Below are 26,061 nucleotides of genomic sequence, written 5' to 3'. Positions count from 1 at the left end.
AAAGAGAGGGGGGCAGACACCATTCTCCTATCTTGCTCCCAGGATCTGTCTCCCGCAAACCCAAATCCTTTGTGGGGTGGAGAGCAGGGGTCCTGGGATGGCTCACTGGCTGGTGTTGAGGCTCTCTGTGACAATGCGCCCGGCCAGGGCATGGGGATCCAACCCTGAGAAGAGCTGGTTGAAGAAATGAGGGTGACCTGGAGAAGGGGGACGCAGGCTCAGAGTGGATCTGGGCACAAATTCCAGACACGCCTCCCCCAAGCCCCACACGCACAGGTCTTCACGCTGTAGCGGATCACGGCCCGGCAGTGCTCCAGGATCTGCTCCTGTGACTCGCCCTCGTGCCGCAGCTCCAAGTCCAGCAGTTGCTTCAGCTCCTCGGGCTCCTTCCACTCACAGACCTAGGAGAGCAGCAGGAGACTCCGGGGGCACCGAGGCACGCAACCAACTGGCTGCTCAAACCACATCTCAACAGACAATAGACACCACAAACTGGCACTCAACACCAGTTTGGAATGTTTTCCACGCAGCACATGAACAAGGATAAATAAACACAGTCTGATCCAGCATGCAATCCCTGAGGCACACAGTGAGGCGGTGATGGGTTCTGGGGAGAAGCCTGGACAGAGGGGGAAATGTCTGAGTCAGGTTTGACGGACAGGAGGAGGAAGAGGGAGCAAAGACCCACCTTCTCGGAGGCACTGGTCCCTTTTCGAATGACCTCATCCACCACAATCCCAAACACGTCCTGGAGCAAGGCTTCTGCAGCCACAGGGTCCCCATCAAGGGAGAGGAGAGGCTGAGAGTCAGCCATCAGGAGAAAATCTGTGAGCAGAGCAGGAGTTATTCCCTACTCAGCCTGTGGACCCCACCCAGACCTAATCTAATGCATTCCTCAACTCCAGAATGGGCCTAAGGCCCAGCCTTCACTGTACAGGTAAGGGCAAGTGAGAGCGTCCAGGGAGAGAGTCGGCAGAGATGGGCGGGAAAGAAAAAGGAGGTTAGTGCTAAGCAGGTAGAATCCAGTCCCTGTTCACCGAAGGCAAAGGTGAGAAGCTTACCTTTCTGCTCTGGTCTCTGTCCAGATAAACTGGAGGCAGGGGACACAGTTGGCTTTTTAGAGTGTTAGGACCAGGGAAGCAGAGGGGGCAAGGTATAGGCAGCAATCACATGACCATGACATCACTCTCATGACCCTTGCCCTAAAGATTTGGGACAGGGCCAGCAGGTTGAGATAAGTTTCCTGAATAATCGTTAGCTGACACGATGAAGTGAGGAGAGAAGATATAAGGCAGAAACAAGTGCCACCTCCACTTCAGGCTGGAGGGGAGCAGAGAGGAGAACCAGCAGGACATCGGACTTCCCACCGGAACCCAAGGGCCTGGAGAGGGGATGAGAGAGGGCTGCTCGGCTAAGAGATAAGAGCGGGGAGTGGGGCAGAGGCAGGAAACTGTAGCAGCTGACCCTAGAGGCGGAGGTGGGGAGCGACCTGAACAAGACTAGGGAGGTAAAATGGTTTAGGCAGGCCTCAGAGGTGGCTCAACGGGTAAAGAATCCGCCTGCAGTGCTGAAGACCTGGGTTCAATCCCTGGGTTGGGAAGATCCCTTGGAGAAGGGAATGCCTAACCACTCCAATATTTTGGCCTGAAGAATTCCATGGATTCTAGTCCATGGGGTCGCAAAGAGTTGGACACAACTGAGCAACTTTCACTTTCAGAGACCAATCTCTTTGCATCCCAACCTCTGGAGTCTTCTCAGAACTGTCCTGATTTCTAAAGCCCTCTCCTTTGAAGAGGAGGAAGAAAGACGGTCACACTGAGGGTAGCAGTGCGATAAACAAGTAGAGTCCTGTGCCTTGCAGGCTGAGCCGCTCAAGAAACAGGGAGTGGCTGTCTAAAGTAAGCACCAACTGTGCTCACACCAGGGTGCGGGTGGAGGTGGCACCATCTAGATGCTGACCCCCAGCGCCACTCAGGAGAAGAGGAGAGGGATGAAGGCTGAAGACAGGGGAAGATCTGCAGGGGAACTGGGGCTGTGTCTTGAAGGAATAGGAGGCATGCAGGGCCAGGGGAGGAAGGCCACAAGCTGACACTGGGGGTGAGTGTGGTTGATTCTCGGGTCCGTGAAGGCACCTGGCCACTGGAAAGATCTGCAAGGACATGATGGAGAGAAAGGCGAGGGCGGCAGGGCTGCACGAGTTATGGACAGCCTTGAGTACCAGCCAGGCCAGGAATCTAGATTTTATCTGCAGAAAATGGAAAGCCATTGAAAGATTTCGTGGCGAGTTAACATGATGAAAATGACGCGCTCAGAAGACCAGCGTATGGCAGCCGGACGAGGAAGAATGAACAGGCCATTGGTGTGAGCCAGGAAAGAAGTGACCCACGTGTGAACAAGGGAGATGTGGGTAGGAAAGGACAGGCAGAGGAGCATGCAGGCTTAACCACTTGCCGGTTTACGCTCAATTCAACACTTACGGAATCTACATTGGAGGGGAGGGAAGGGTCAAAGATGACCCTGGGGCTTTAAGCCCCAGGAAAAAGAACAGTGCCCCTAAGAAAAACAGGGATGCGCAAAGCGGAAGCTAGATGGAAAGCAAAATTGTTATTTCTTGGAAATACCCAACCAAGTGGAGGAGACTGGGGCTACAAACACTCATTTGGGAGGAAGTCAGGTCCAGTGCTCTGATGAGATGTGAGAGAAAAGCACCCTTGGGAGCTGGGGTATAACCGAAGCCTGGTGATAGGCTCCATTCCCCCAGGGGAGAGAATGCTCAGAGACATGGCCAGGGAGAGAGGGGCAAAACCAAGGCCTAGGGAACCCCCAAATGAGGAGGCAAGAAGATCCAGAAAACATGGAAAGGAGGAATCAACCTCAAAGTGGACTGATCTGACACAATCCATTGTCAGAAGCCACTGGACCCCAAGGAACCAGCTTAGACTTCTCCCCAGTAGATTGGGTTTGGGGAAACCAGAGGAGCAGGCCAGCCTTGAGAACGAGACTCGACCCCTCATCAGCGCTCACTCTGGCTCCCCTGACGGGGCATTTCAGGTGCAGAGGCTGGTAAAAATAGGCCCCATAGAAGTATTCACCACATGCCTCACTCTGAACTTAACATGCATCAGTCTAACCTTCACAGTCATCGAGGGTAAGCTTATGACCCACATTTAAAGATGAGGAAATGCGGCAGGGGAGGGATAAATTGTGAGGTTGGGACTGACATATACATACTACTATATACAAAATAGATAACCAACAATAACCTTCTGCATAGCACAGAGAACTCTATTCATACTCTCTAACGGCCTACATGGGAAAAAGAATCCTATTTTTTAAAAAAAGAGTGTATATATATTTATGTGTATAAGATTCACTTCTGAATCTTATACACATATATAAGATTCACACCTGAAACTAGGGCTTCCCTGGTGGCTCAGATGGTAAAGAATCTGCCTGCGATGCAGGAGACCTGGGTTTGATTCCTGGGTGGGGAATATCCCTTGGAGAAGGGAATGGCAACCCACTCCAGTATTCTTGCCTGGAGAACTGGAAGAAAAGCTATGACAAACCTAGAGAGCATATTAAAAAGCAAAGATATTACTTTATCAGCAAAGGTCCATCTAGTTAAAGCTATGATTTTTCCAGGAGTCAAGTATGGATGTGAGAACTAGACCATAAAGAAAGCTGAGTGCTGAAAAATTGATGCTTTTTAACTGTGGTGTTGGAGAAGACTCTTCAGAGTCCCTTGGATAGCCAGGAGATCCAACCAGTCCATCCTAAAGGAGATCAGTCCTGAATATTCATTGGAAGGACTGATGCTGAAGCTGAAGCTCCAGTACTTTGGCCACCTGATGGGAAGAATTGACTTACTGGAAAAGACCCTGATTCTGGGAAAGACTGAAGGCAGGAGGAGAAGGGGACGACAGAGGATGAGATGATTGGATGGCATCATCGATGGACATGAGCTTGAGCAAGCTCCGGGAGCTGGTGACAGACACGGAAACCTGGTGTGCTGCAGTCCATGGGGTCGCAAAGAGTCGGACATGACTGAATGAACCGAACATCCGAAACTAACACAACATTATAAACAAACTACACTCCAATAAAAAAATTTTATTAAAAAATGAGGTAACAGATTTCAGAGACAGTATGGATATAACCTGTCCAGGTCACACAGCCAGCATGTGTCTTGAGTTGGCTCTGGACTTTGAAGCCCCCATCCTAATTTGCCATGCTCCACAGCCTCACACAGGGCTCCCTCAGCCAGAGCTTGCTGTGGTGCAAACACCTCTGGGCCAGGAGTGAGGACACCTCAGGGCCTGTTGCTATGAAATAAGGGCTTCAAAGAGAGAACCACCAAGACATCTGCTGGTGTTGATCAGCTCAAGCCATTGGATATGGCAAGCAGGCCAGTAGGGCAAAAAACAGGCTGCAAGGAGGGAACGACTGGTGAAGAAAGGGAGACCCCAGCCTGGACGGGAGCTCTTTCCAAAGCTCTGAAGAGAGGTCTGCATGGAAGACGTGGCTGTCCACCCGGCCCCTTCTGTATCCATCTGACCAAAGTTACTGCTCAGAAATGAAAGGTGGGGGCTTCCCTGGTGATTCAGTGGTAAAGAATCTGCCTGCCAATGCAGGAGACACTGGTTTGATCCCTGATCCAGGAAGATTCCACATGCCTCAGAGCAACGAAGCCCATGTGCCACAACCACTGAGCCTGGGCTTCAGAGCCCAGGAACTGCACCTGAGGAAGCCGCGTGCGCTAGAGCCTGTGCTCTGCAACAAGCGAAGCCACTGCAATGAGAAGCCCAAGCGCTGCAACAAGAGAGCAGCCCTCGCTTGCTGCAACTAGACAAAAGCCTGCACCACAGTGAAGACCCAGCACGGTCAAAAATAAAAAATAAATTAAAAAAATAGCTTGTAAGAAAGAAACAAAAGGTGAGGGCTCTGAACGCCCAGTTTCCTCCAGGGGTAATGGGGAGATGAGGCATCCGTGCCCTCACACTCCGTACAGAATCCTGTCTTGGGGACGTGAGGAAGGGAACAGCCCTTGCCCACACACAGTCTTCTTTTTAAAAAGCAATGGTGGGAAGAAGTGGTGAAGCAAGAGGGACATTAACCCCTAAAATAGAATAACAAAGCCAAGAAACAAGAATACACTTAGGGAGGGCGCTTTCACCCCTGGCTGAGAAGATGCTGCAAGGGCCAAGTAGGGTTCATTTGGAAACTGACAAGTTTTTCTGACTTCACAGGATCTCCAGTTCATAAATTCCTCCAACCATCGACTCGTTTGTATCTTTCTTCCCTTTATTTACACAGCCCGGGGTGCACAGTCCGCTGCTTCAACCACCCTTTGTCCAAAATCCTCAACTCCCTAGCCCTAATGTCCTTCCACCGAACTCACCTGGCAGGATCCCACTCCAGCTGGCCAGTCCTTCTCTTACCAAATCCACCCGGACTGTGGATTCTGCTAGTGAAAAACCACCTAAACATTCAAATTGGTTTTGCTATAAATTCATGGTCTCTGTGCTCATTCCAATTAAACATGGCAGATTAAACACATATGTTTACCACTACTCCTTCCTGAAACCCCACTAAAATTACATCAGTGGAATTTTAAATCCTGAAGAATAAAACAGAGACAGGAGGTGAGAGATGTCAATAACTGTAGAGGAGAGAAAGCAGATGAGAAGTGGTAACTGGTTCAGCGAATAACAGAAAGTCAAAGTCAGTCTATCTGTAGGGGGCTATGCCAGAGGGATATAAACTGATTATTAGGGCAAAGGCCCAGAAAGGCTTAGGAATTTACAACGCTAGGTATCCTGGAAGACAGGACGGAGAAGCACAACTAAAAACATGAAAATTAGATGAAAATTTCTAAAAGGAACATTTAGACCCTCACTCTCCTCCCCTGCCCATTCAGCCAAGTGACTCCCCTCTCCTCCACCAGATTCCAAAGAAGCTGGAAGTAGAGAAACTGAAAGTCTGGGACTTAAGGATGTCAAGCACAGCAGGAGGTGAGGACGAAGCACTGCAAGGAAAAGATTAGGAGGAAATAACCTATGGAGTCAACTCCTTTCTCCCAACCAATGATCAGAGTCAGCGGCCAGAGGTAAAGCTTCCAGGAGACTACACAGCGTTCCCTCTCTGGAGACACTGACCTCAATGAGACTCTTCAGTCCTTGACCAATCACCTAGTCCATGATGCTCACAACCCAATAAATACATCCTACATGCACTTGGGCCTTCAGTATGCCTTAGTGCCTCACTCTTAAATGAAAGCAGACAGTCCGGGACCACAGGACATTTGAGGAAAGCCCCTAATGTGAACCACAGAAGCAAAAACAGAGAAACTGGCATTTGGTAGAAGAGGAGAAACACAGGAAGCAGAAGGAAACAGAAGATACTGAATCCACTAAGAAAAATAGATTGCTACACAGAGAAGCAGAAGCTCTAGAGTTTTAAAACTATGACAACTGAAATGACAAGGTCAAGAAAATCACACAGCAGATAAAATATAAAGAGATGGGCAGTAAAAGAGAAAAGAACTTTAGAAAAGATCACTCCAAAAGTCTCAAGAGTCAACTAACAGAAGTTACAGAAAGAGAAGGGGCAGGGGGGAAAAGGAGGAAAACAATAAAAATTTTAAAAAAGAAAAACTTTATAGAACCGAAGGATAGACCAAAAAGATCCACTGAATGACCAACAGAAAGACAGATTATGATACTGTTTCAGAACAACGGAGGATCCAAAGACTTCCAGAGACAAGACTAAACAAACACACCAAAGCAGGTCATGGACAAAGGACAGAGAATCAGACCACGTCAAATTTTGCCCAACGCAGGAGAGGTGAAGGGAATTCCCAGGACTGTAACGAGGGTAGTGACCATCTTCAGAGGCAAAAAGCAGCAGTGACTCTACTTGACTGAACACACAGCACTGCCTGGAACATTACTATTCTGCTATTGACAGCTCTACCTCCAGTCTCTGGAGCTATTATTTCAAAATTTTCCACACCTCTCAAATGACTGACCCATCAATCTTCTCCGTTTCCCTCTCACTTCAAATTTCTCATAGCAAATAAAAAGCCATTCAAACTCACTCTTTCTGTCACCTGCACTCTGGAGCCCTTCCTTTCTCTAGTATTTATTCAGTGTCTGGTATATACATTCCAGGCTTCCCTGGTGGCTCAGCAGTAAAGAATCCCCCTGCTAATGCAGGAGCCGCAGGAGATATGGGTTTGATCCCTGGGTCAGAAAGATCCCCTGGAGAAGGAAATGGCAACTCACTGCAGTATGCTTGCCTGGGAAAATCCCATGGACAGAGGACCCTGGCAGGCTGAGGTCCATAGGGTCACACAGAGTCAGACGTGACTGAGCGACTGAACACACACACACACACACACACACACACACACTTTACATTTAACTTTTTGAGGAACTGCTGACATGTTTTCTAAAGCAGCTACACTATTTTATATTGCCACGAGGGTTTGCATTTCTCCGCAAACTTGCCAGACTTGTTATTGTCTGTCTTTTTGACTACTGCTAAGTCACTTCAGTCGTGTCCGACTACGTGCGACCCCATAGACGGCAGCCCACCAGGCTCCCCCGTCCCTGGGATTCTCCAGGCAAGAACACTGGAGTGGGGTGCCATTTCCTTCTTCAATGCATGAAAGTGAAAAGTAAAAGTGAAGTCGCTCAGACATGTCCGACTCTTAGCGACCCCATGGACTGCAGCCTACCAGGCTCCTCCGTCCATGGGATTTTCCAGGCAAGAGTACTGGAGTGGGGTGCCATTGCCTTCTCCGCTTTTTGACTACAGCCACCTGCATTTGTAACCTCAGTAAGCATTGCCAACATCCATGAAGTGATACCAAATGTATGAAAGAGCCTGTGTTCTCAGCCTCAGTTAAGAGTGTGCTGTCAAACTTCTGAATTTTTTAAACTGTAGAAGTAAAAATTACCTTAATATAGTTTTAGTGGAACTCCTGTATTAGTTTCGCTGTGATAAATAATGGATTCAGAACTCCACTGCCTTGAGACCTCCTTGGCAGTCCAGGGGTTAAGACTTGGTGCTCCCACTGCAGGCGTGCCCTGGTTGGGGAACTAAAATCCCCCAGGCCTCATGGCACAGCAAAAAGAACAAACAAACACTGCTTTACCACAGAGATTTATTTCTCTTTCATGGCTTACACTGGATTAGCTATAGCTCTGATTCATGTACCTTTATTCCAACACCCAGGCTGAAGGAACAGCCCCTACTGGGGACACAACATTCTCACTGCAGAGAGGAAAAAAGCAAAAGGCAGAGAACACCATGCACCAACTCCCAAAACTTCAGCTCAGACCTGGCACGTGGCACATCTGGTCAAATCCAGTTGACCAAAACAAGCCCCGGGGTGAGTGGGGTAAGGATGTGTAATCCTCCCAGAAGTAGGGACTGCAAAGCGCGGGGCGATGGTTGACAATCCTCACAACTAGCCCCAGGCCCTTAGGATTTTGCATTGTTTCCCCTTAGCCCAGATAGCCCACCTCACTCATCTCCTTTACCAACCTGGCCCTGTAGACGTCTGAGTTGGAACCACTGATCTAAAGACTTTCTCTCCTCTTCCTTCATGGATACCCTCTTGATTACCCCCTCCCATTTCTTCAACTCTCCTTCCCACTACCTCTTTATCACAGCATTTTAAATTGTCTAAACCTCTCACGTGTTCCCAACTCCAGCTACCTCCTCTTCTCAACCAACCTTCTTAAAACAGTTAGCTCCACTCCATTTCTTTCCTCGCACACTTTCCTGAGCCCACTACCATGCAGCTTCCACCTTCAAGACGACCGAGAATGTCCCTGCATCCAAATCTAATGGATACATATCATCTTTATCCTACTTGACCCCTCTGGGGCCATTAGATACCGTTTGCATTCCAGCTCGAAATATATTCTTTCACTGGCTTGCATGTGACTACTCCTGAGCATTCCCTTAGTTCTCTTTGCCCCTTCACCTTCCTCTGGCCCTCCCTTGAGAGCCGCTCAGGGTTCTACTCCAGGACCTCTTTCATTTGTGTTCTGCACCTCTCCCTGGACACTCATCCACTCCCAGGGCTACAGGCTGGTGACTCCTCCATCCAAGAGCTCTCTCACCAGCCCAGATCCACGATGCCACCTGCCTAATGTGGAAGTCTCACAGGACTTCACACTCAAATGGTCCAAAAGTGGACTCGATATCGGCCTTCTCAAATCTTCTCTTGTCCTCGAGTTCCCTGGTTACATGAATGGTATCATCTTCTGAAACCTAAACTCCAACTGAGCGCCTCCCTCCTCCTCCTCGTTGATTTTTTTCCTTTATATTTAAAAATCTTCAAAGGTTAATTGTCTTTCTCTCTCATTCAAAACATCAGCACAACACTAAAACCTGGATAAAGCTTTTTCTTCTGGGTAATGTTGTAAAATTCTTTTCCTTAAAAGCACTTTAAAAAGAAGTGGTAACTTTACAGCAGAGAAACCTGATGAATATCACCTTACCCAAGTAATTGAGGATAACATCACCAATTGTGGGGCAGACAGTCATTGTGGGTCTCCTGACATGAGGGATGGAAAAGCTCTCAGCATCACTGCTGCCAAAAATGCACCATCTGAATTTAACTATGAGGAAACATATCTAAATTGAGGATCATTCTACAAAACAACGTAGCCTGTAATCTTCAAAAATGTCAGTATCATGAAAATCAAAGAAAAACTAAGGAGCTGTTCCAGATTGAAGGAAACTAGAGACATTACACGGAGAAGGCAATGGCAAGCCACTCCAGTACTCTTGCCTAGAAAAATCCCATGGATGGAGGAGCCTGCAGTGGTGGGCTGCAGTCCATGGGGTCGCTACAAGTCGGATGTGACTGAGCGACTTCACTTTCACTTTTCACTTTCATGCACTGGAGAAGGAAATGGCACCCCACTCCAGTGTTCTTGCCTGGAGAATCCCAGGGACAGCACAGCCTGGTGGGCTGCCGTCTATGGGGTCCCACAGAGTTGGACATGACTGAAGCGACTTATCAGCAGCAGCAGCAGAGACATTACAACCAAAAGGAACACATGATCTTAAATGGGTTCCTGGATAAGGAAGAAAAAGAAACTGCTGTAAAGAAAGTCACTGGAAGAACTGGTGGAATCTGTGAATGGCTTGATCTCTGCATTGCAGTTATGGAAGAGAATGTTCTTATTCTTTGGAAACATATGCTGAAACATTTAGCAGCAAAGGAGCATAGTATATGCACTTTCTCTCAGTTTATAAAACAATACTATGTGTACACACCTACAAGTGTTTTTTTAAATATAAGAGCTTTATTGAGATATGATTCACATACCACAAAGTTCACCCTTTTCAAATGTACAATTCAGTACTTTTTAGTATAGTCACAAAGTTGTGCATGGATCACACTATCAAGAACATTGTCATCATCCCCAAAAGAAACCCCCTATCTATTAGCAGTTACTCCCCATGCATTTTTTTAAAAAACTGGAGAAGTCTTTAAAATATTAACTGTGGTTATTTCTAGGTATTGGGATTATAGACAATTTTTCATTTTCTTATTTATGTACTTCTATATTTTTATAATTTTCTGTGATAATTCCACTGACTTACGTAATTAAAGATTATTTTTAAGCAACATGAAAAAAGGAATGAAGGGGCAACAAAAATTCCAAACTGTATACCAGGCTCAAGCAATGACCCCATTACATCGTGTGGTTTCCTAACTCCTAAAATTCACTCCCATCTAAAAGGTCTACCAGGTGACCAACGTAGCCAATACCGCTCATTTCTACTATGCAGCCCAACTGGCTCTGAGAGAGGAACGGGTTCAGCTAGTTCAACAGCGACTGAGTATCTGCTGCCTGGCACTGCCCCAGATGCTGTGTGTCTGCTTTGCTCACTTCAGCTAACAAGTCACGAGGGAGGCCAGTGTGTAAAATTAAGGCACGCTCGCTCCCTAGAGAAAGGGAAGGCTGGTTAACTCCACTCAATTGGCCCAGGGCAGCCTTCAAAGAGAAAACACTCCGACCCTCCTTAAGGTGATAGAGAGCTGACGCAGGAAAAGACTAATCTGAAAAGACCAATCTAATCAGTAATCATTAAAACACAACTTGAAAAAGTGATGGGGTGGGCCTGAAGGTAGGGTGTACCAAGGAAGCTGAGGAAGGCTGCCCAGGAGGAAGCCTGCATGAGGGCAAAGGGATTAGGGCACGTGCTTCTTAAAGCACTTTCAGTCAGGTTTATTTATTGTTAGAAGGTGAAAACACTGACCTCTGTCTACCTATTACTCCACTGACTCCACCCCCACGTTAATAGTGGTTCAGTTCCTGTGTGTACAGTGTCTTCTGCCCTTCTGAAAGACTGTAAATTCCTGGGCGGGGAGAGGTCTAAGTCTTATGCTTCCTTATGTAAACCATGCGTGCATGCATGCTTAGTCGTGTCCAACTCTGCAACCCCAAGGACTGTAGCCCACCAGGCTCCTCTGTCCATGGTAGTTCTCCAGGCAAGAATATTGGAGGGGGTTGCCATTTCCTTCTCCAGGGGATCTTCCCAACTCAGGGATCAAACCTGTATCTCTTGCATCTCTTGCATTGGCAGGCAAATTCTTTACCACTGCGCCACCTGGGAAGCCCTTTAAATAAAGCACCAAATACAAAATAAGCATTCAGGAAAATATCTGTCTTCATCTTTCCCACTCTTCTCTTCCTTCTGCCAAGTAGTAGTAGTGGGAAAGATGAAAATTAATACTTTTCCTGAATGCCTATTTTCTATTTGGTGCTTTACTTAAAGATAAGACTTAGACCTCTCTCCCCTCACCCAGGAATTTACAATCTAGAAGGGGAGAAAACACTACACACAAGACCTGGAGCCATCACTAATGTGGGTGTTGAGTCGGCAAGGTAATAGGTAGACAGCAGCACAGATGTCTCTTGCACAAACTTGAATAAACTGTTTCCAGGTTCTGAAAAATGTTTCACTTCACTTACATATGATGTGTATAAACCAAAAATCAGTATTAATGATACTTCAGAAGATATGCAAAGGGTTTTTTCTTTCTTCTTAAAGACTTTTCACCTATGGGCTTCACAGGAGCGCTAGAATTAGCCTGACTCTCATCTTCAAGTCAAGGACTCTTGCACCAGACAGAGTGAAATTAATTTGTCCAAGATGACAAAGGTGACATCTAGGCGAGGACCTTTCCTGCTACATCACCAGTCCCTTTTAAATCTGGCATTTCTCACTACTTCTCGCCACACACAAAAATAAACTGCAGCTGAGGTAAAGGCGTAAAACAGAAAATATACAACTCTAAGAATACCAGAAGGAAATACAGGGAAATATTTTTATAATATTGAGGTAGCATTTCACAAAAACCCCAAAACCACAGGCAGATTTAACTACATAAAACTTTAAAAATTCTGTTTAAAGAAAGACACATTAAAGTGGTTAAAGATGATTCATGCCTTTACTTCCCCTGCCCCATCATCGTTTTACCTACTCACTGTTTTCCAAAATGGTCTTTGCTCTCTTCCAATTATTCCTTTCCTTACAAATTTAAAAGTCACTTTAAGTTCCATGCAAAGTCCTGTTTTAATAATAATTTAACTTAATCTAAAGCAAAAACTTTGTCTCTATAATATTAAGTCTTCCTATTCACAGACATGATAAAACTCCACCTAATCAAGCATTTGGGGAAGTTCCTGGTGGACTAGTGAGTGCTTTGCCCTGGTCCAGGTTCAATCCCGGGTCAGGTAACTAAGATCCCACAAGCCATGAGGCACAGTCAAAAATCATAATAATCAAGCCCTTTTTGTCTTCCACTAAAATAATCTGATTTTAACACATAACTTGCCAATTTCCTGTTAAATTTATGTCTACAAATGTAAACTTTTTTATTGTGAATGATATCTTTCTACGATATTTTTATGGTTGATTATTGTTCTCGTATTTTATTTATATAAGTTGTTTGTTAATCATACATCTGGCGATGCAGCTGAACTCACTGGCTTTAGTATTTTGTCAATTTGATTCTCTTTGTGAATGGATAGATCATGTGAAAACACTGAACATAAAAATATGAAAATTGGAGTTTCCTGGTGGTCCAGTGGTTAAGAATCGCCTGCCAATGCAGGGGGCAGGAGTCCTATCCCTGCTCCAGGAAGACTCCACATGCTGTGGGGCAACGAAGCCTGTACACTGCAACTACTGAAGCCCACACACCCTAGAGTCCACACTCTGAAACGAGAAGCTGTCGCAATGAGAAACCCAGGCACTGCAACTAAAGAAAGGCCACTTGCAAAAACGAAGACCCAGCGCAGCCAAAAATAAATAAATACTAATTATGACTTTTGGATGGCCAGGATCTCTAATAGAATATTAGTGTTGATTGTAAACATTCTTTTCTTGTAACTATTTTCATAGAAATGTTTCAAATATTTTCCCACAAAACACAACTTCCACTCTAAAAAAAAGTTCAAAGATAAATGAAAAATAAGAGAAAAAAATTTTAAAAGCATATGACAAATGAAAAGTTAGTGTAACATGGAGATTTCTACCAATCAATACAAAGTAGACAAACGATCTACTTTTTCCTTAACAGGCAAGAGATGTGAATAGGCAGTTTACAAAAACAATTAAATGGTTAAAAAGCAACAAGAGATGCTCAACTTAACTATCAATGATATGCAAATTAAAATAATAAAATTACTATTTTTTACCTGTCAAGTTGGCAACTGTATAAAAAATTCATAGCATCCAGTATTGCCAAGATTGCAGGAACTGGGGACTTTTACACATGGCTCTGAATGTGTAAACTGTTACAAACCCCTGAAATTCAATTTCACAGGACCTATTAAAATTTTAAATGCCCATTTCCTACCTATAAATCTATAAAAACAAAAGGATCACTATAAGGATGTTCATACAGCATGGTTTATAAAACAAAAAAACTGAAACTAACCTGAATGTTCATTGAGGATGGGCCTAGACAAACTAAAATACAAATTGCTGGAATACTGAAACAATTTTTAAAATGTGAAACTACTTAGAAGATGTGTAAAACACTTTTGTCTGGTCCACTGTGGTGCTCAAAAACAAATTCTGGATGAAAAAAAAAAAAAGTTTTTATGAACATAGGAAGAAGCCTGGTTGTATATACAACAAACTGATATAAGTGACTACCTTCAGATGGCAACATTTTTTTTGCCTTTTAATTTTTTTGTGCTGTGTGGACTTATTAAAATAAGCATGAGCTATTTTTTTTAAGTATTTATTGGCTGAATCAGGTGTTAGTTGCAGCAGCCCGCTAGGGAGTTGCAGCACACGGGCTTAACTGCCCAATGGCATGTGGAATCTTAGTTCCTCCACCAAGCATGGAACGCCCATCCTACCCCCTCCCCATTATAACGGGGATTCTTAATCAGTGGACCACCAAAGAAGTCCCTGAGCTATTTTCTTAATTAAAGATTTATTTCTGATAATCTCACTCAATTTTATCTGTTCTATGATGATCTTAAGACCACAAAGATTTGCTGTCAATTGGTAAAAAAAATGAAGTGCTCACAGAAACGAAATCTATGTACATAAAGTGGCTGGAAATTGTCTTCATTCATAAACAAAGATTTTTTTTTATTTATTTAGGCATCTCCGTTAATTCCCCTACACTCACAACCTGACAGCACCTAAATAAAATGGACATTTCCTTCCATCAAGTGCATTAATGCATAGTCCATCTCTAGCAGAAAGTGAAAGTGTTAGTCCCACAGTCGCATCCAACTCTCTGCAATCCCATGGACTGTGGCCCGCCAGGCTCCTCCATCCGTGGAACTATCCAGGTAAGAATAATGGAGTGGGTTCCCATTTCCTTCTTCAGGCGATCTTCCCAACCCAGGGACCGAACCCAGGTCTTCTGCATTGCAGGCAGAATTTTTTTACCCTCTGAGTCACTGGGGAAGCCCATCTTTAGCAGGAAAGTTGGGAACAGAATTTAAAGAAAGGCTGGAGTTTTCCTAATGTAGCTGGGCCAACAGGCCACCCTGCATTGCCAAATCTCCAATGAGACCACAGTTTCCTACTGAGGAGAGCCCTATGCCTTTTCGGGGAGAAAGCCAAAGTTAGATGCTGGATGGTCTAGAAATAAAGGCGGAAGCACTATGAAGAAATAAAAAACTCAACATTCAAAAAACTAAGATCATGGCATCCGGTCCCATTACTTCATGGCCAACAGATGGGGAAACAATGGAAATAGTGACAGACTTTATTTTCTTGGGCTCCAAAATCACTGCAGATGGTGACTAGAGCCATGAAATTAAAAGACGTTTGCTTCCTGGAAGAAAAGCTATAACCAATCTGGTATTAAAAAGCAGAGACATTACTTTGCCAACAAGATCCGTCTAGTCAAAGCTATGGTTTTTCCAGTAGTCATGTACAGCTGTAAGAGCTGAACCATAAAGAAGGCTGAGCGCTGAAGAATTGATGCTTTTGAACTGTAGTGTTGGAGAAGACTCTTGAGAGTCCCTTGGACTGCAAGGGGATCCAACCAGTCAACTCTAAAGGATATCAAGCCTGAATATTCATTGCAGGGACTGATGCTGAAGCTCCAGTATATCTGAGGCGAAGAGCCGACTCTAGAAAAGACACTGATGCTGGGAAAGACTGAAGGCAGAAAGGGACGACAGAAGATGAGATGGTTGGACGGTATCACGGACTCAACAGACATGAGTCTGAGCAAGCTCTGCGAGACAGTGAAGGACAGGAAGCCTGGCGTGCTTTAAGCCCATGGGGTCCCAAAGAGTCGGACACGACTGAGCTACTGAACAACCGGAGAGTCCTATGCGTTTTCGGAGGTGAGGAAGCCAAATATTACATACTGGACGGTCTAGAAATAAAGGCGGAAGTGGTATGAGGAAATCAAAGACTTCGGAGTGCGATTAATATGCCAGGGAATCCTTTCTCAGACTGGAGTTGAGTGTACTCAGCAAGATAGTGCAAAAAACTTCCCTCCCAGCTGAAGGGCGGCCCTCGGAATCTGCAGATCTGCGCCTGATGGAAAAGCTCGGGTAAAGATGATCTCGACAGAGCTACGTGAAAGGCCTGGTACTAACTATTCTGGCACTATTTGGGGCTCCAGACTCATAAGCGACAGGGAGAACATCTGCGAGAAAGGGAAAGTGATGACGCTTCTTCAAGGAATCCTAACAAACTCACCTAGCAAAACCCTCAACAAACACTCCGCATACCAACATTTCAGGGCCTTCTTTCCTGCCCTGAATAAAGATGGCCGCGGGGGCGCGTCCGCAACACGGCGCACGCGCCGTACCGCCGGTCGGCCCTTTTCCCGTCCTTCTGCGCGCCGTCGGCACTGCCCACTCACCAGCTGCACTCCCTCGGTGCGCCCTCAGCCTCACCCCCTTTCTGTCTGCCCCCGCCCGGAAGTGGATAGTGCTGCACAGAGGAGAGGACGGAGGGGGAGGGGAAGTGCTTCCGGGGAAAGGGGCCCCTGGTTGGTGTTTGTAAACTTGCCTCGGTCCCGGTGGGGGCAGCGGCGGCCACGGGGCTGGCACGGAGTGCTGCGGCCTGGAGGAGGCGCCGCGCAGCCGGGGAGACAGCGGGAGGCCGCGCCTGGCAGGTAAGAGCACGCCCCAGGGAGCGCAGCGTTGTGGAGGCAGGCGGCAGCGCTCCAGCAGCTCGCAGGCCGTGGGGCACCGCGCGGGAAGGGGGAGGGGCGGGAAGGAGGGGCCCGGGGCGAAGCGGGGCGCTCCCGAGGAGAGGTAGGGGCTGCGCGCACACCACCGTGCGGTCGCGTCACCGGCCGGACTGAGGGGGCTTGCTCGGAAGGGACGCGGGCGCGAGCACGCACCTTGCGCGCTCCTGGGCTCTCCGGGTGCGTGCGGCGGGCGCAGCGGCTGGCTGGCTGGCTGGAGGGAGGGAGGGAAGATGGGAGGGAACGCGCAGCGTCGGGCTTCGCCTCCTTGTCTTCCACCTCCGCAGCGAGTTTACGTACCTTGGGGCGGTCTCGGAGAATGCACACGTGTGGGCCGGCCAGGGCTTGTACTGCTGGTCCGGTTTCTGCCTGCTGCTGAAGCGCCCAGCGTTAACCCCTGAGCTTTTCTCTACCCCACTTCGGGTCGCCTTGATAGAGTGCGAGCTTCGTGGGCCAGCCCACTGGACACAAAAGCCCTAGAGAGCCTCCGCCTCCTCCTTCCAGTCCTAAGTTGGCAAATCCTAGCAGTTGGCCTGCTGCAGTGCCTCCACTAGAGGCCGAAGTTACTTTTACTCCTGTCGAGGGCCTGGAGACCAGTTTCTTCTCATGACCTAGAAAGAGAACTCTGATGTCTTCGTTTAGAGTTGCACAGAGAGCACCTGGCAAAATAGTTCAGCCCACTGAAGGTTGTATGGCCTGAGAATGTTGCACCTAACAGCTCCATTTCCCTTTCTGGTTTCAGGTTTCTGAAACAAATCGTGAATTTCATTCAGAGAATTCAGCTGGAAAACTGAGACTGGCAGCCTTTTTCTTCAGACAATAGGCAGGAGCCGAGCAGAGACCAGGGATTCTTGGAACATCTATCTTTACTTTGGAGGACACTAAATTCTGTTTGAAGACAAAGGCATTTCAGTATGGCAGCAGGACTGAAGGGACACGAAAGAGTTGTTACAGTGATTTGGTGACAGTTCTTCAAACAACAGTGTCTTAAGGAAAGGTGGAGCAAGAAACTCGAACTTTTAAGTTGCATTAAGTGAGAAATCAGCATGGCTCAGGTAAAAAGCTCTAGAGTCCTCCTCCTTCAAGATCACTGGGAAGCGTGTTTGCAGTTTCACTCTTGAATGCTGCCTTAGTCAACATATTGACCAACCCAGTGAGCCAAGCTCTGTATTAAACACCAGGGGGAGATCTAGAGGAAGGAAAGGAGACAGGCCACAGCCCCTGCCTTCAGGGAGCTTCCAGTCAAATGAAGGAGGTAGGCTATACTGCATCACAGGCCTTGATGGGACATTTACAAAGCAACATGTACTCAGTTTACACTTGGTACAGTAACTTTTGAGGGGCATGAGGGAGTAAACAGTCTGGTGAATGCTTCATTTGTTTTTTTTTCAACAGGAATTTATTGAGCTCCTGTTACATGCAAGGCATTGTGCTGGGGATACAAAGATGAATAAAATTGACCCTGACCCCAGCAGGCTTCCAGGCTAGTTGGGTTGGGGTTGGGGGAGATGAAGAGACAATCTGTTATTTATCTTTATATACACAACACTGCGTGGTGGCTGGCTAGTAGTACAGACTCAATGAGTCTGTTGATTGAAGGAATATGCAATAATAGAGGTATGTACACCGTAGAGGAGGGAATGAGCCTTTTGCCTGGATGAAAAAAGAAGTTGAAGCTGGAAGGATGTATAGGATTTTGCTAAATAAACAAGTAGAACAGGGCGTTCAGACAAGGACAACTGCCTGGGCAGAGACTTAGAGTCCTGGGAGGATGTGGTGAGCTGGGGAGTACTGCGGGCAGTTTGCTAGTTACGGAGGAAAGGATTGGGGTGCGGGGTGGATGGCTAAAGACAGGAGATAGTGATAGACGGCCACGTTAGGGTGAGGGAGTTGTTTCCTGGAGAAGTAAGCTGAGTGTGACTGAAGGGTTTTTATCCCTTACTGGGGAATTAAACTGTATTCCATAAGGAATGGGGACTCTCTGAAGAGTGTTAAGCAGGAGAGTGACATCAGATCAGTGTATTTGGAAGGTACTTGTCCTTCCAAATCCCCCTTGTGGGGATACAAGATGGATTGGAGAGACAGGATGGCTCAACAGGTTATTGTAGTTATCTGGGGAGAAAAGCTGTCTGTAGCATCCCTGGAGCTTTTGCCAGCTTCCTTCCAGGGACCCTCCCCTACCAGCCTCACCAGGAAGAAATCACTGGCTTTCTTCCAGCTGCATGCATAGCTTCCTTCTTTTCCATGCAGAGGAGGAGCCGTGCAGTTTCTTCTTCCTTTGTTTGCAACCCACTTCACAGCATCCTGTTCACTCTAGCTCTGAGAAGACTGCTTTTCCCTAACTGCTAACTTTGTACTGGGGTGCTGCTTTTGTATGTTAACTCATCAACCCTGTGAGGGTAGATACCATGGTAAACATTTTGCATTTAAGGAAACTGAGGCTTAAAGAGGTGGAGTAATCTGCCTGAGATTGTACAATGCAAACAGCAGAGTTAAGTCTTGCCTCCAGACCTTTCCCTCCGAAGTCCTTGAAGATGAGAGGGGGAGTTCCTGGGATGTACTGATCACCTGAAAGGAATTTCTTTTTAAATTACTCATGGAAGTTAGCTGACCAACTGTTTCTTAAAAGTGTTTCTTCAGTAAGAAAAGGATATTGTCTAGTGCTGGCTAAATAAAGTCAGTTTGAAGAATGTAGCAATTTTCCTAAATATCCCTTACTTAAGTAATTTTTAAACTATGTAGAGCAAGGACTGTGAGAAATGTGAATATGCACACAAGAATGGTGAGGACGGGGAGGAGGAAGAGAAATTGTATATTCAACTCCAAAATCTTCCCAAGTGGTTTAATTGTCATCTTTGTTATAAAATATAAAATTTTTATATTTGACAGCACTTAGAGAATTTTAAATCTAAAGGGAGAAGTGACCTAATTTTACTGGTACACGTTTGTAGAGCTTGATAGACTATACATTTGGCACCAGTGAGATCTGCCAGTCAGAAGCGGGTTCTGTGTAGCTAAGTGTCATCAAGAGAGAAAGAAGGAAGTTCCCCCAGAAATCTCCCATGTCAGTGGGTCAACAGGACGGACTCTTGGTATTTCTAAGCCTCGTGTAGCTTCAAAGTAATGTATAGATAGACACTTTACCCAGCACAGTGCTAATGACAAAAGCGTCAGTAGCATCTGATTATTCACTTAGTCTGTGTCTGAATGCTGACAGCTGACAAAATGAATAACTAGTCCTGGTGAGATGAGTTAGGAGGACTCTCAAAGGAAGCAGGGTTTTGTGGTGAGGAGGAACGCTCCTTGGAGAGAAGCCGCATGTTAGTAGCTGGGTGTTTAAGGTAGTTCTTTGGAAATTGGCAGTCTGTTTTTGCCCTGCCCTGCCAGGTGACCTGACACCTCATCTCCTTTCAACTTAGGCAAGTCTCCTGGCTTGTGAAGGCCTAGCAGGTGTGAGTTTGGTTCCCACTGCAGCCAGCAAGAAGATGATGCTGAGCCAGATTGCCAGCAAGCAGGCCGAGAATGGAGAGCGGGCAGGTAGCCCTGATGTGCTGAGGTGCTCGAGTCAGGTACAGCACTTGAGCCCATTGCGGCACCTGGGGGTCGGGTGGCCCAAGCTCTCTGCCAGGAGGTGCCCAGCTCTGAGTCCTCAGTGCTTTTGTTTAGGGAAGTGGGAAAGGGGATACAGCTGGGCCATGAGTATGGGTATTTTAGAGGGTACAGGAAAGGAAGGTCTTTCCTGTACAACAGCTCGTTAAAACCAAGGTACTTGGAGAGGAGATGGATGCGTACTTTCTCTAAACCTCTGGGGCAGGTGATTCACAAGTTGTCTCAAAGCACCTTTTTGGCTTCCTGTCTTGTGTTCTCAGATTGACTGTGCATTTAGATTTGATTTGTATTTAAAGGGCCACCGAAAAGACAGTGATAAATCCCGGAGCCGCAAAGACGATGACAGCTTGGCTGAGGCCTCTCATTCAAAAAAGACTGTTAAAAAGGCAGGTAATGGGGAATTCCTTGGCAGTCCAATGATTAGGACTCCACGCTTTCATTGTTGAGTGCTTGGGTTCATCCCCTGGTCAGGGAACTGAGATCCCACAAGCCACGCAGAGTGGCCAAAAAAAGAAGAAAAAGGCAGGTAATGGGGAAACGCCCAAACTGATTCAGTTTGGGAATAAGGCAGCCCTCTTCTTTCTTCCCTCTCTGGCTCAGCCCTGAGCTCTCCTCACAGCTGGTGAGTGAGTCACCCTGGCTCCATCCAGAGACCACTTTGGCAGTTGATCTCTGCCCTCTGTGAAACATCCTTGGTAAGGGGAGGGTCGGGGGAGCATGAGGTCCTGTGGCAGAGGGGCAGGCAGTCTCCCTCTAAGGTCAGTTCAGAGTGTGAGGTTTGACCAAGCAGACAGCTTGCTCACCCTGCCTCCTTCCTCCAAGGGTCTCTCAACTCTGAGGGATGTGGGAGATGACAGCATCAGAGAAGTTACTTTGTCCAGCAGTTGAAAATAGGGCCAGGGCAGAATGGAGGCAAGAAGGGGCAGAGGGATAGGGTAGCTTCATGATGCGCCTGACTCTTGCCCCCAGGTGGTGGTAGTGGAACAAAATGGTTCTTTTCAAGTAAAGATTCCCAAAAATTTTGTTTGTGAACACTGCTTTGGAGCCTTTAGGAGCAGTTATCACCTCAAGAGGCACATCCTTATTCATACCGGTAAGTCTCTTGCTCACATTCAGAGGGGGAGCATAGTCCATAGTTTGTGTTACATTTGTATGTAGCTCCTGTTGGGTTTATTTTAAGGAGTAAGTATTAGAAGTAGGGGAAGAAGGTAAGTGAATGAGGCAGAAGAGATTGTATGTATCTGGTGTTGCTGAGACCAGCAGCTTTGGGGACCTTTCCCCATTAGCTGTTTACACGTTACTAAAAGATAAAGATTTCTGGGAAAATACCTGGAGTGAGGTCCCTGCCATGTATACCTCCTGATGCTCCCTTCTCTCTGATTGGGCCAGGTGAGAAGCCATTTGAGTGTGACATATGTGATATGCGTTTCATCCAGAAGTACCACCTGGAGCGTCACAAGCGTGTACACAGTGGGGAAAAGCCCTACCAGTGTGAACGGTGTCACCAGGTAAGCTCACGTGTCATGCATTCACACCCACACACAAACTTTCTTCCCCAATAGCCAGGGCTCGCCCCTACTCCCTGCTTAACAAGGGGCCATCTCGCAGTCCTGGCCATGATGGTGTTAGTACATCGGGGCGAGGTATATCTTTCTGGCCTTATATAGGTATATCTTTCTCTGCCCGTACCAGGCACAGTGAGACCATGTGTGACGTTACCTTCACATTAACTCCATGAGGTAGCTGTGTGGCCTTCATTTTGCCCATGGGGAAATTGAGGTTTAGAGAGGTTGAGTTTCCCAAGGACACAGCAGATCAGGGATTAGAGACACATTGAATGGAACTTCAGGACAGGTGCACTTAGGAGGAAGAGAGAAAAATTCCTGCCCTGAGGGAGCGGTCAATATCTGATGTGTTGTGAGTATAAAATCCAGGACCAAAACGAGACACAAACAAGAGATGAGAAATGATAACAGTGAGCACTTTCTGGATGCCTTGCTGGGTCTCAAGCTTTGCTCCACGCTCTCAGGCTGTATCTGCAGAACACTAGTATGAAAGCTCTGTGGGGCAGAGACTTTGTCCCGCTGGTTCTCCACTCTGTCCTCAGCCCCAGGAACTGTACCTGCCTTGAGATACTGAATAAATACATGATAAATGAAGCAGCCGCTCTGTGAGTAGGTACCTTTAGCCCCATTTTACAGATGAGTGGACACATTCAGGGCTGAGATAGCTTGCCCAAGGTTGCGTGGCTACTGCGTGCTAGGCCAGGATTGAGACTTCAGCGTTGTGTTCCTAACCACTGTGCACTCATACTGTCTGTGTACATGCCAAGGGAATGTAGAATGGGACGTGCGCCTCTCCCATTTGGGAAGGACAGCTCTAGCCAATAGGTAACCAAGTTTCTTCTCTCAGGCACTTAACCCTCCGTTTCTTCTCAGTGTTTTTCTCGGACAGATCGATTACTCAGACACAAACGGATGTGCCAAGGGTGCCAGTCCAAGACTTCCGACGGGCAGTTTTCTCTCTAGGCGCAGGGGCCCCGGGTGGTGGGAGTAATCAGAAGAATCCACCGAAGAGTGCACCCCCTCTGGTCTGATGGTCCCACCGCCGCCCCGTCTGTACCTGTCTCCCTCCTGGAGGAGTGGACCCAGGAGACCGGAAGAGTGCATCAGGGGACGGCAGGCCCCAGAGCTTCAGCTCTGTAAATAATCTGAGACTCTGAGTATCTCGGGGAAGTTCCTTCAGCATTCCTGGGTAGGGAAGCTAGTCCCCAGACCCTCGGCTGAGGTCACAGGTGGGGACTCAAGGTGCAGGACCAAGACTGAAGCGTGGCTCCCACAACCCTGGACTCCCGCTGGCAGCTGAAATGGAGGAGACTGGGGAGAGGGGTTTGTTTGTTCTGTTCTTGTTTTTGTTTATCCAAAAGCAGTTTCAACAGGCACACTGTGGAAATAGGTAATATGGAGGTATAGAGTCCTGGTTAAAGCAGGGACTATGGCTGGTCCAGCCCTCCCCCAAATTGAGTTTTTAGTTGCAGTTGATCCTTGATGTTCCACAGCCCTGTACCTCACCTCCTGTTTGAAGGAGAATAGGATCAGGGTGGCGGCTGTGCTTACTTTGGCCTCCTTATACACTGTAGGGACAAAAGGAAGAGCAGTGGGGGGAGCAGACAAGGGCTGGATCCAGGAAGAGTGGGCAGGTACCTCTCATTTCCTTCAGGGAAGAGCAGGAGCTGTGGCCTGGGCTATTGCAGTGGCCGGTGCCACACTGGTACCTAATGGGGTCAGCTCAAGTGCCTTTTGGAGGAAACTTGGGTGAGAGTGGCCCTTGAAGCCCCTTCCCTTTCTCTCCTTGGGTAGTTGATCTTGGAGATAGTTTTTGGCTACCTCGCTGATACTGACTGACTCCTAAGCCAGACAGAGGTGTCGAGCAAGGAGTCGCAGATGATACAGTGGGTTCTTTCTCCTTGTGCCCTCTTAGGAACCACCCAAGACTAGCCCCAAGTTCGGTGACAGCTGTTGAAGACACAGAAATTTGGTGTCCCCTGACGTGACTGTTGAGCAGTGTTGTGCTGTTCTCCGCGCTCACGTCCTATCACTGTGTTCAGGTAGAGGAGATAGGGGTCTAGCTTTTGGTCCCAAAGGAAAAGATCTTGGCTTCCTTCTTGATGGCCGTCCCTACACAAAAAGAACTGTGTGGGGGTGGGGAGGGTGCTGTGGAGAAAACACCGAAGGAGAAACCTGATGTAGGTTTTACTCTTAACTATATTTTTTGCTCTTCTCTGCTCCGACACCACCACCTTATCTACACCCTCCCCAGAAGTGATCAGGGGTGTGTGAGTGAGTGTGTGTGTGGTATGTGAGTGTTCGTGTTTGTATGCTTGGAGATGGCATATCATTGAGCCAAACCCTTCTCTAGCCCCAGCTTGGGAGGATGAGCATGAAACAGCTTCTCCTGACTGCCCCTCCCCCAAAACCTGAAGGCCTGAACCTTTAGGTTCAAGAGAAGCTGAAGAACTCAGCTTGAGGGGACTGGAGGGCTTCGTTTTGGAGGGTTTTTTTTAAGATTGATTCAACAGACTGCTGGTTAGGATGTTGCTAACCCAAGCCAGGGCTTGTGAATATGAATTTTCTAAAGTGAAATAAAAACCCTCTTTCTTCCTGCTAAGGAAAGGATCCTTATGGGAGGTTCTGGGGGTTTGGTTGACTCCCAGGTTGTGGGCTCTCCTGACCTACGGGGGTGTGCTGAGTAATTACAGAAGAATCATGGAGATTTGCTGAACCTGACCAGGCTGTCAGTGGGGGGTCTGAGCTGGCAGTCTGCAGAAAGTGATTTCCTTTCTCAGAAAAGGTAGGGAACAGCACACTCCTGTTACCTGTTCTGAAGGAGATGGGAGTGGGGACAAGGCGGGGGCGGGGGGGGGGCGGGTCTCCATACCTCTGAGGTGTGAGGGTTTGGGGAAAAGAAAGGAAGCGTGGCACCCTTGAGCTCTTCCCTGACAGCATCTGAGATCCTATGGGGAAACGCTGGGGAACGTGCCTGCAGCCTGTTCTCGCCTAGTTTTGTGTTGGCACGTTTGACACGGTCCAGAAACTAGACGGCGAGTCCTGAAACCAGCCCTTCTTGGTCCCTGCAAGTAGGGCCTCTTTCTGCATGTGAGCCAGCCCCTCTCAGAGAGCCCCGCTGGGGGCTGGGGTTTGTCTCAGACACATTCAGAAAACTGTCCTTCCAGACGGTGCTTTTGCAAGTGGAAGATGTCGCTCCCTGCCACCTGTAGCTAGTCAGCTTAGGATTGGGGTTGTGTGTGGAGAGAATCACATTAGTGAGGTGTGCCCCTGCATGTGCGAATGTGTGTTTAGGTCCGAATGTGTCCTGGCCCCCTGCAGGCCTCGGCTTCCTGCTTGGGTGTGTGGGGGAGAGGGAACTTCTGAGCATATGTGCAGAGAGCCATACCAGAACCACCCCTGCCGAGGACTGGGTGAGTGGAAACTCAGGAGCAGGTGGTTAGCTCAGTTGCCCAGGTGCTGATGTTCATGAGGCCATGGATTTGTGAGGAGAGGGGAACTGAGAGGCAGGAGGAGTGACAGCGCCCAAGAGTCCCACTTACACCCCAGGGAGATCACCAACCGCTGCAAAGGCTCCTGGGCCCAACATTCCACCCCTCTGCTGGGTGGGGTCTAGCACTGGAAAGATGCCTCAGGTGTGTCTGGAGTGAAGGGAACGGCGGTGGGGCCAGCTCTTGAGACCAGGACATGGGATTCAGGGACCTGGGAAAGAGTAGCGCCAGTTCCTGGATGGGCTGCTGGACCAGGCCCCACCAGCCCTGCCCTTCCCAGCACCTCAAGTCTTTTCCGTCCACCCCGCCTCCAACAACCTCTTGTCATCACTTAGCTACTGATTGTGCCCCATGGCTTGATATCAGAGGGTTAAATGAGGTGTGGGGTCCCACCACAACTTTTAACCCTCTCCCCAGATGTTCTCTGCCTCTGTGTGGCCCTGGGGCTTTTATCTTAATCCCTCCCACCCCACCCTTCCTCTCCACGTTTTTTTTTTTTTTTAAATATACTTATTTTGCTATTAGGGGAGGGGAATAATCAAATGAACAAGATCACTTTTAAATGGTAGTTTTTATAAGATGTTATAAACTTGTATCTTTTTACCATTAAAGTGCAGTGTATGTTCCTTCGTGATATATTTAGGATATTTAAATAAAAAACAGGGCTTTTGTA

General features: G+C 47.4%; 2 protein-coding genes across 11 annotated transcripts in view; one reads left to right on the top strand and one right to left on the bottom strand.

Moving 5' to 3' along the window:
* The window catches only part of CSAD (cysteine sulfinic acid decarboxylase), a 27,526-nt gene extending 10,420 nt beyond the window's left edge, over window positions 1–17,106 (bottom strand). Inside the window, exons 1-4 of one of the 8 annotated variants that reach the window (XM_061415936.1) lie at window positions 17,024–17,106; window positions 689–825; window positions 275–401; window positions 107–197 (exon numbers count right to left, since the gene is read on the bottom strand). In XM_061415936.1, the coding sequence (XP_061271920.1) occupies window positions 107–197; window positions 275–401; window positions 689–814 (344 nt within the window). In that variant the 5' untranslated portion in view covers window positions 815–825; window positions 17,024–17,106. Of the gene's footprint in view, window positions 1–106; window positions 198–274; window positions 402–688; window positions 826–1,061; window positions 7,530–16,227; window positions 16,348–16,542; window positions 16,626–16,879; window positions 16,938–17,023 lie in introns of those variants that run through there. The other 7 variants (XM_061415933.1, XM_061415937.1, XM_061415934.1 and 4 more) reach the window with 7 other exon arrangements.
* ZNF740 (zinc finger protein 740) lies at window positions 16,559–26,061 on the top strand. Of its 3 annotated transcripts, none has more exons than XM_061415949.1 (7): window positions 16,559–16,648; window positions 17,466–17,778; window positions 20,143–20,292; window positions 20,629–20,718; window positions 21,302–21,425; window positions 21,722–21,840; window positions 22,771–26,061. In XM_061415949.1, exons 2-7 carry the CDS (start codon window positions 17,770–17,772, stop codon window positions 22,858–22,860), a joined length of 582 nt encoding a protein of 193 aa, XP_061271933.1. In that variant the 5' UTR covers window positions 16,559–16,648; window positions 17,466–17,769; the 3' UTR covers window positions 22,861–26,061. The 3 variants fall into 3 exon arrangements, with proteins under 3 accessions (XP_061271933.1, XP_061271931.1, XP_061271934.1); XM_061415947.1 differs by having other exon boundaries at window positions 17,466–17,978; XM_061415950.1 differs by lacking the exon at window positions 16,559–16,648 and adding an exon at window positions 16,803–16,903 and having other exon boundaries at window positions 17,466–17,978.

Source organism: Bos javanicus, chromosome 5 (genome assembly GCF_032452875.1).
Source record: "Bos javanicus breed banteng chromosome 5, ARS-OSU_banteng_1.0, whole genome shotgun sequence".
Taxonomy (NCBI): Eukaryota; Metazoa; Chordata; class Mammalia; order Artiodactyla; family Bovidae; genus Bos; species Bos javanicus.
The sequence above is the reverse complement of the archived record's forward strand: the minus strand, read 5'-3'. Positions and strand labels throughout refer to the sequence as shown.

Excerpts from the sequence above, each read along its gene's own strand:
- ZNF740 (XM_061415949.1), top strand. Across the intron at positions 20,719-21,301 it reads CAAAAAAGACTGTTAAAAAG|GTGGTGGTAGTGGAACAAAA; the intron begins GCAGGTAATGGG and ends TCTTGCCCCCAG. Across the intron at positions 21,426-21,721 it reads GCACATCCTTATTCATACCG|GTGAGAAGCCATTTGAGTGT; the intron begins GTAAGTCTCTTG and ends TGATTGGGCCAG.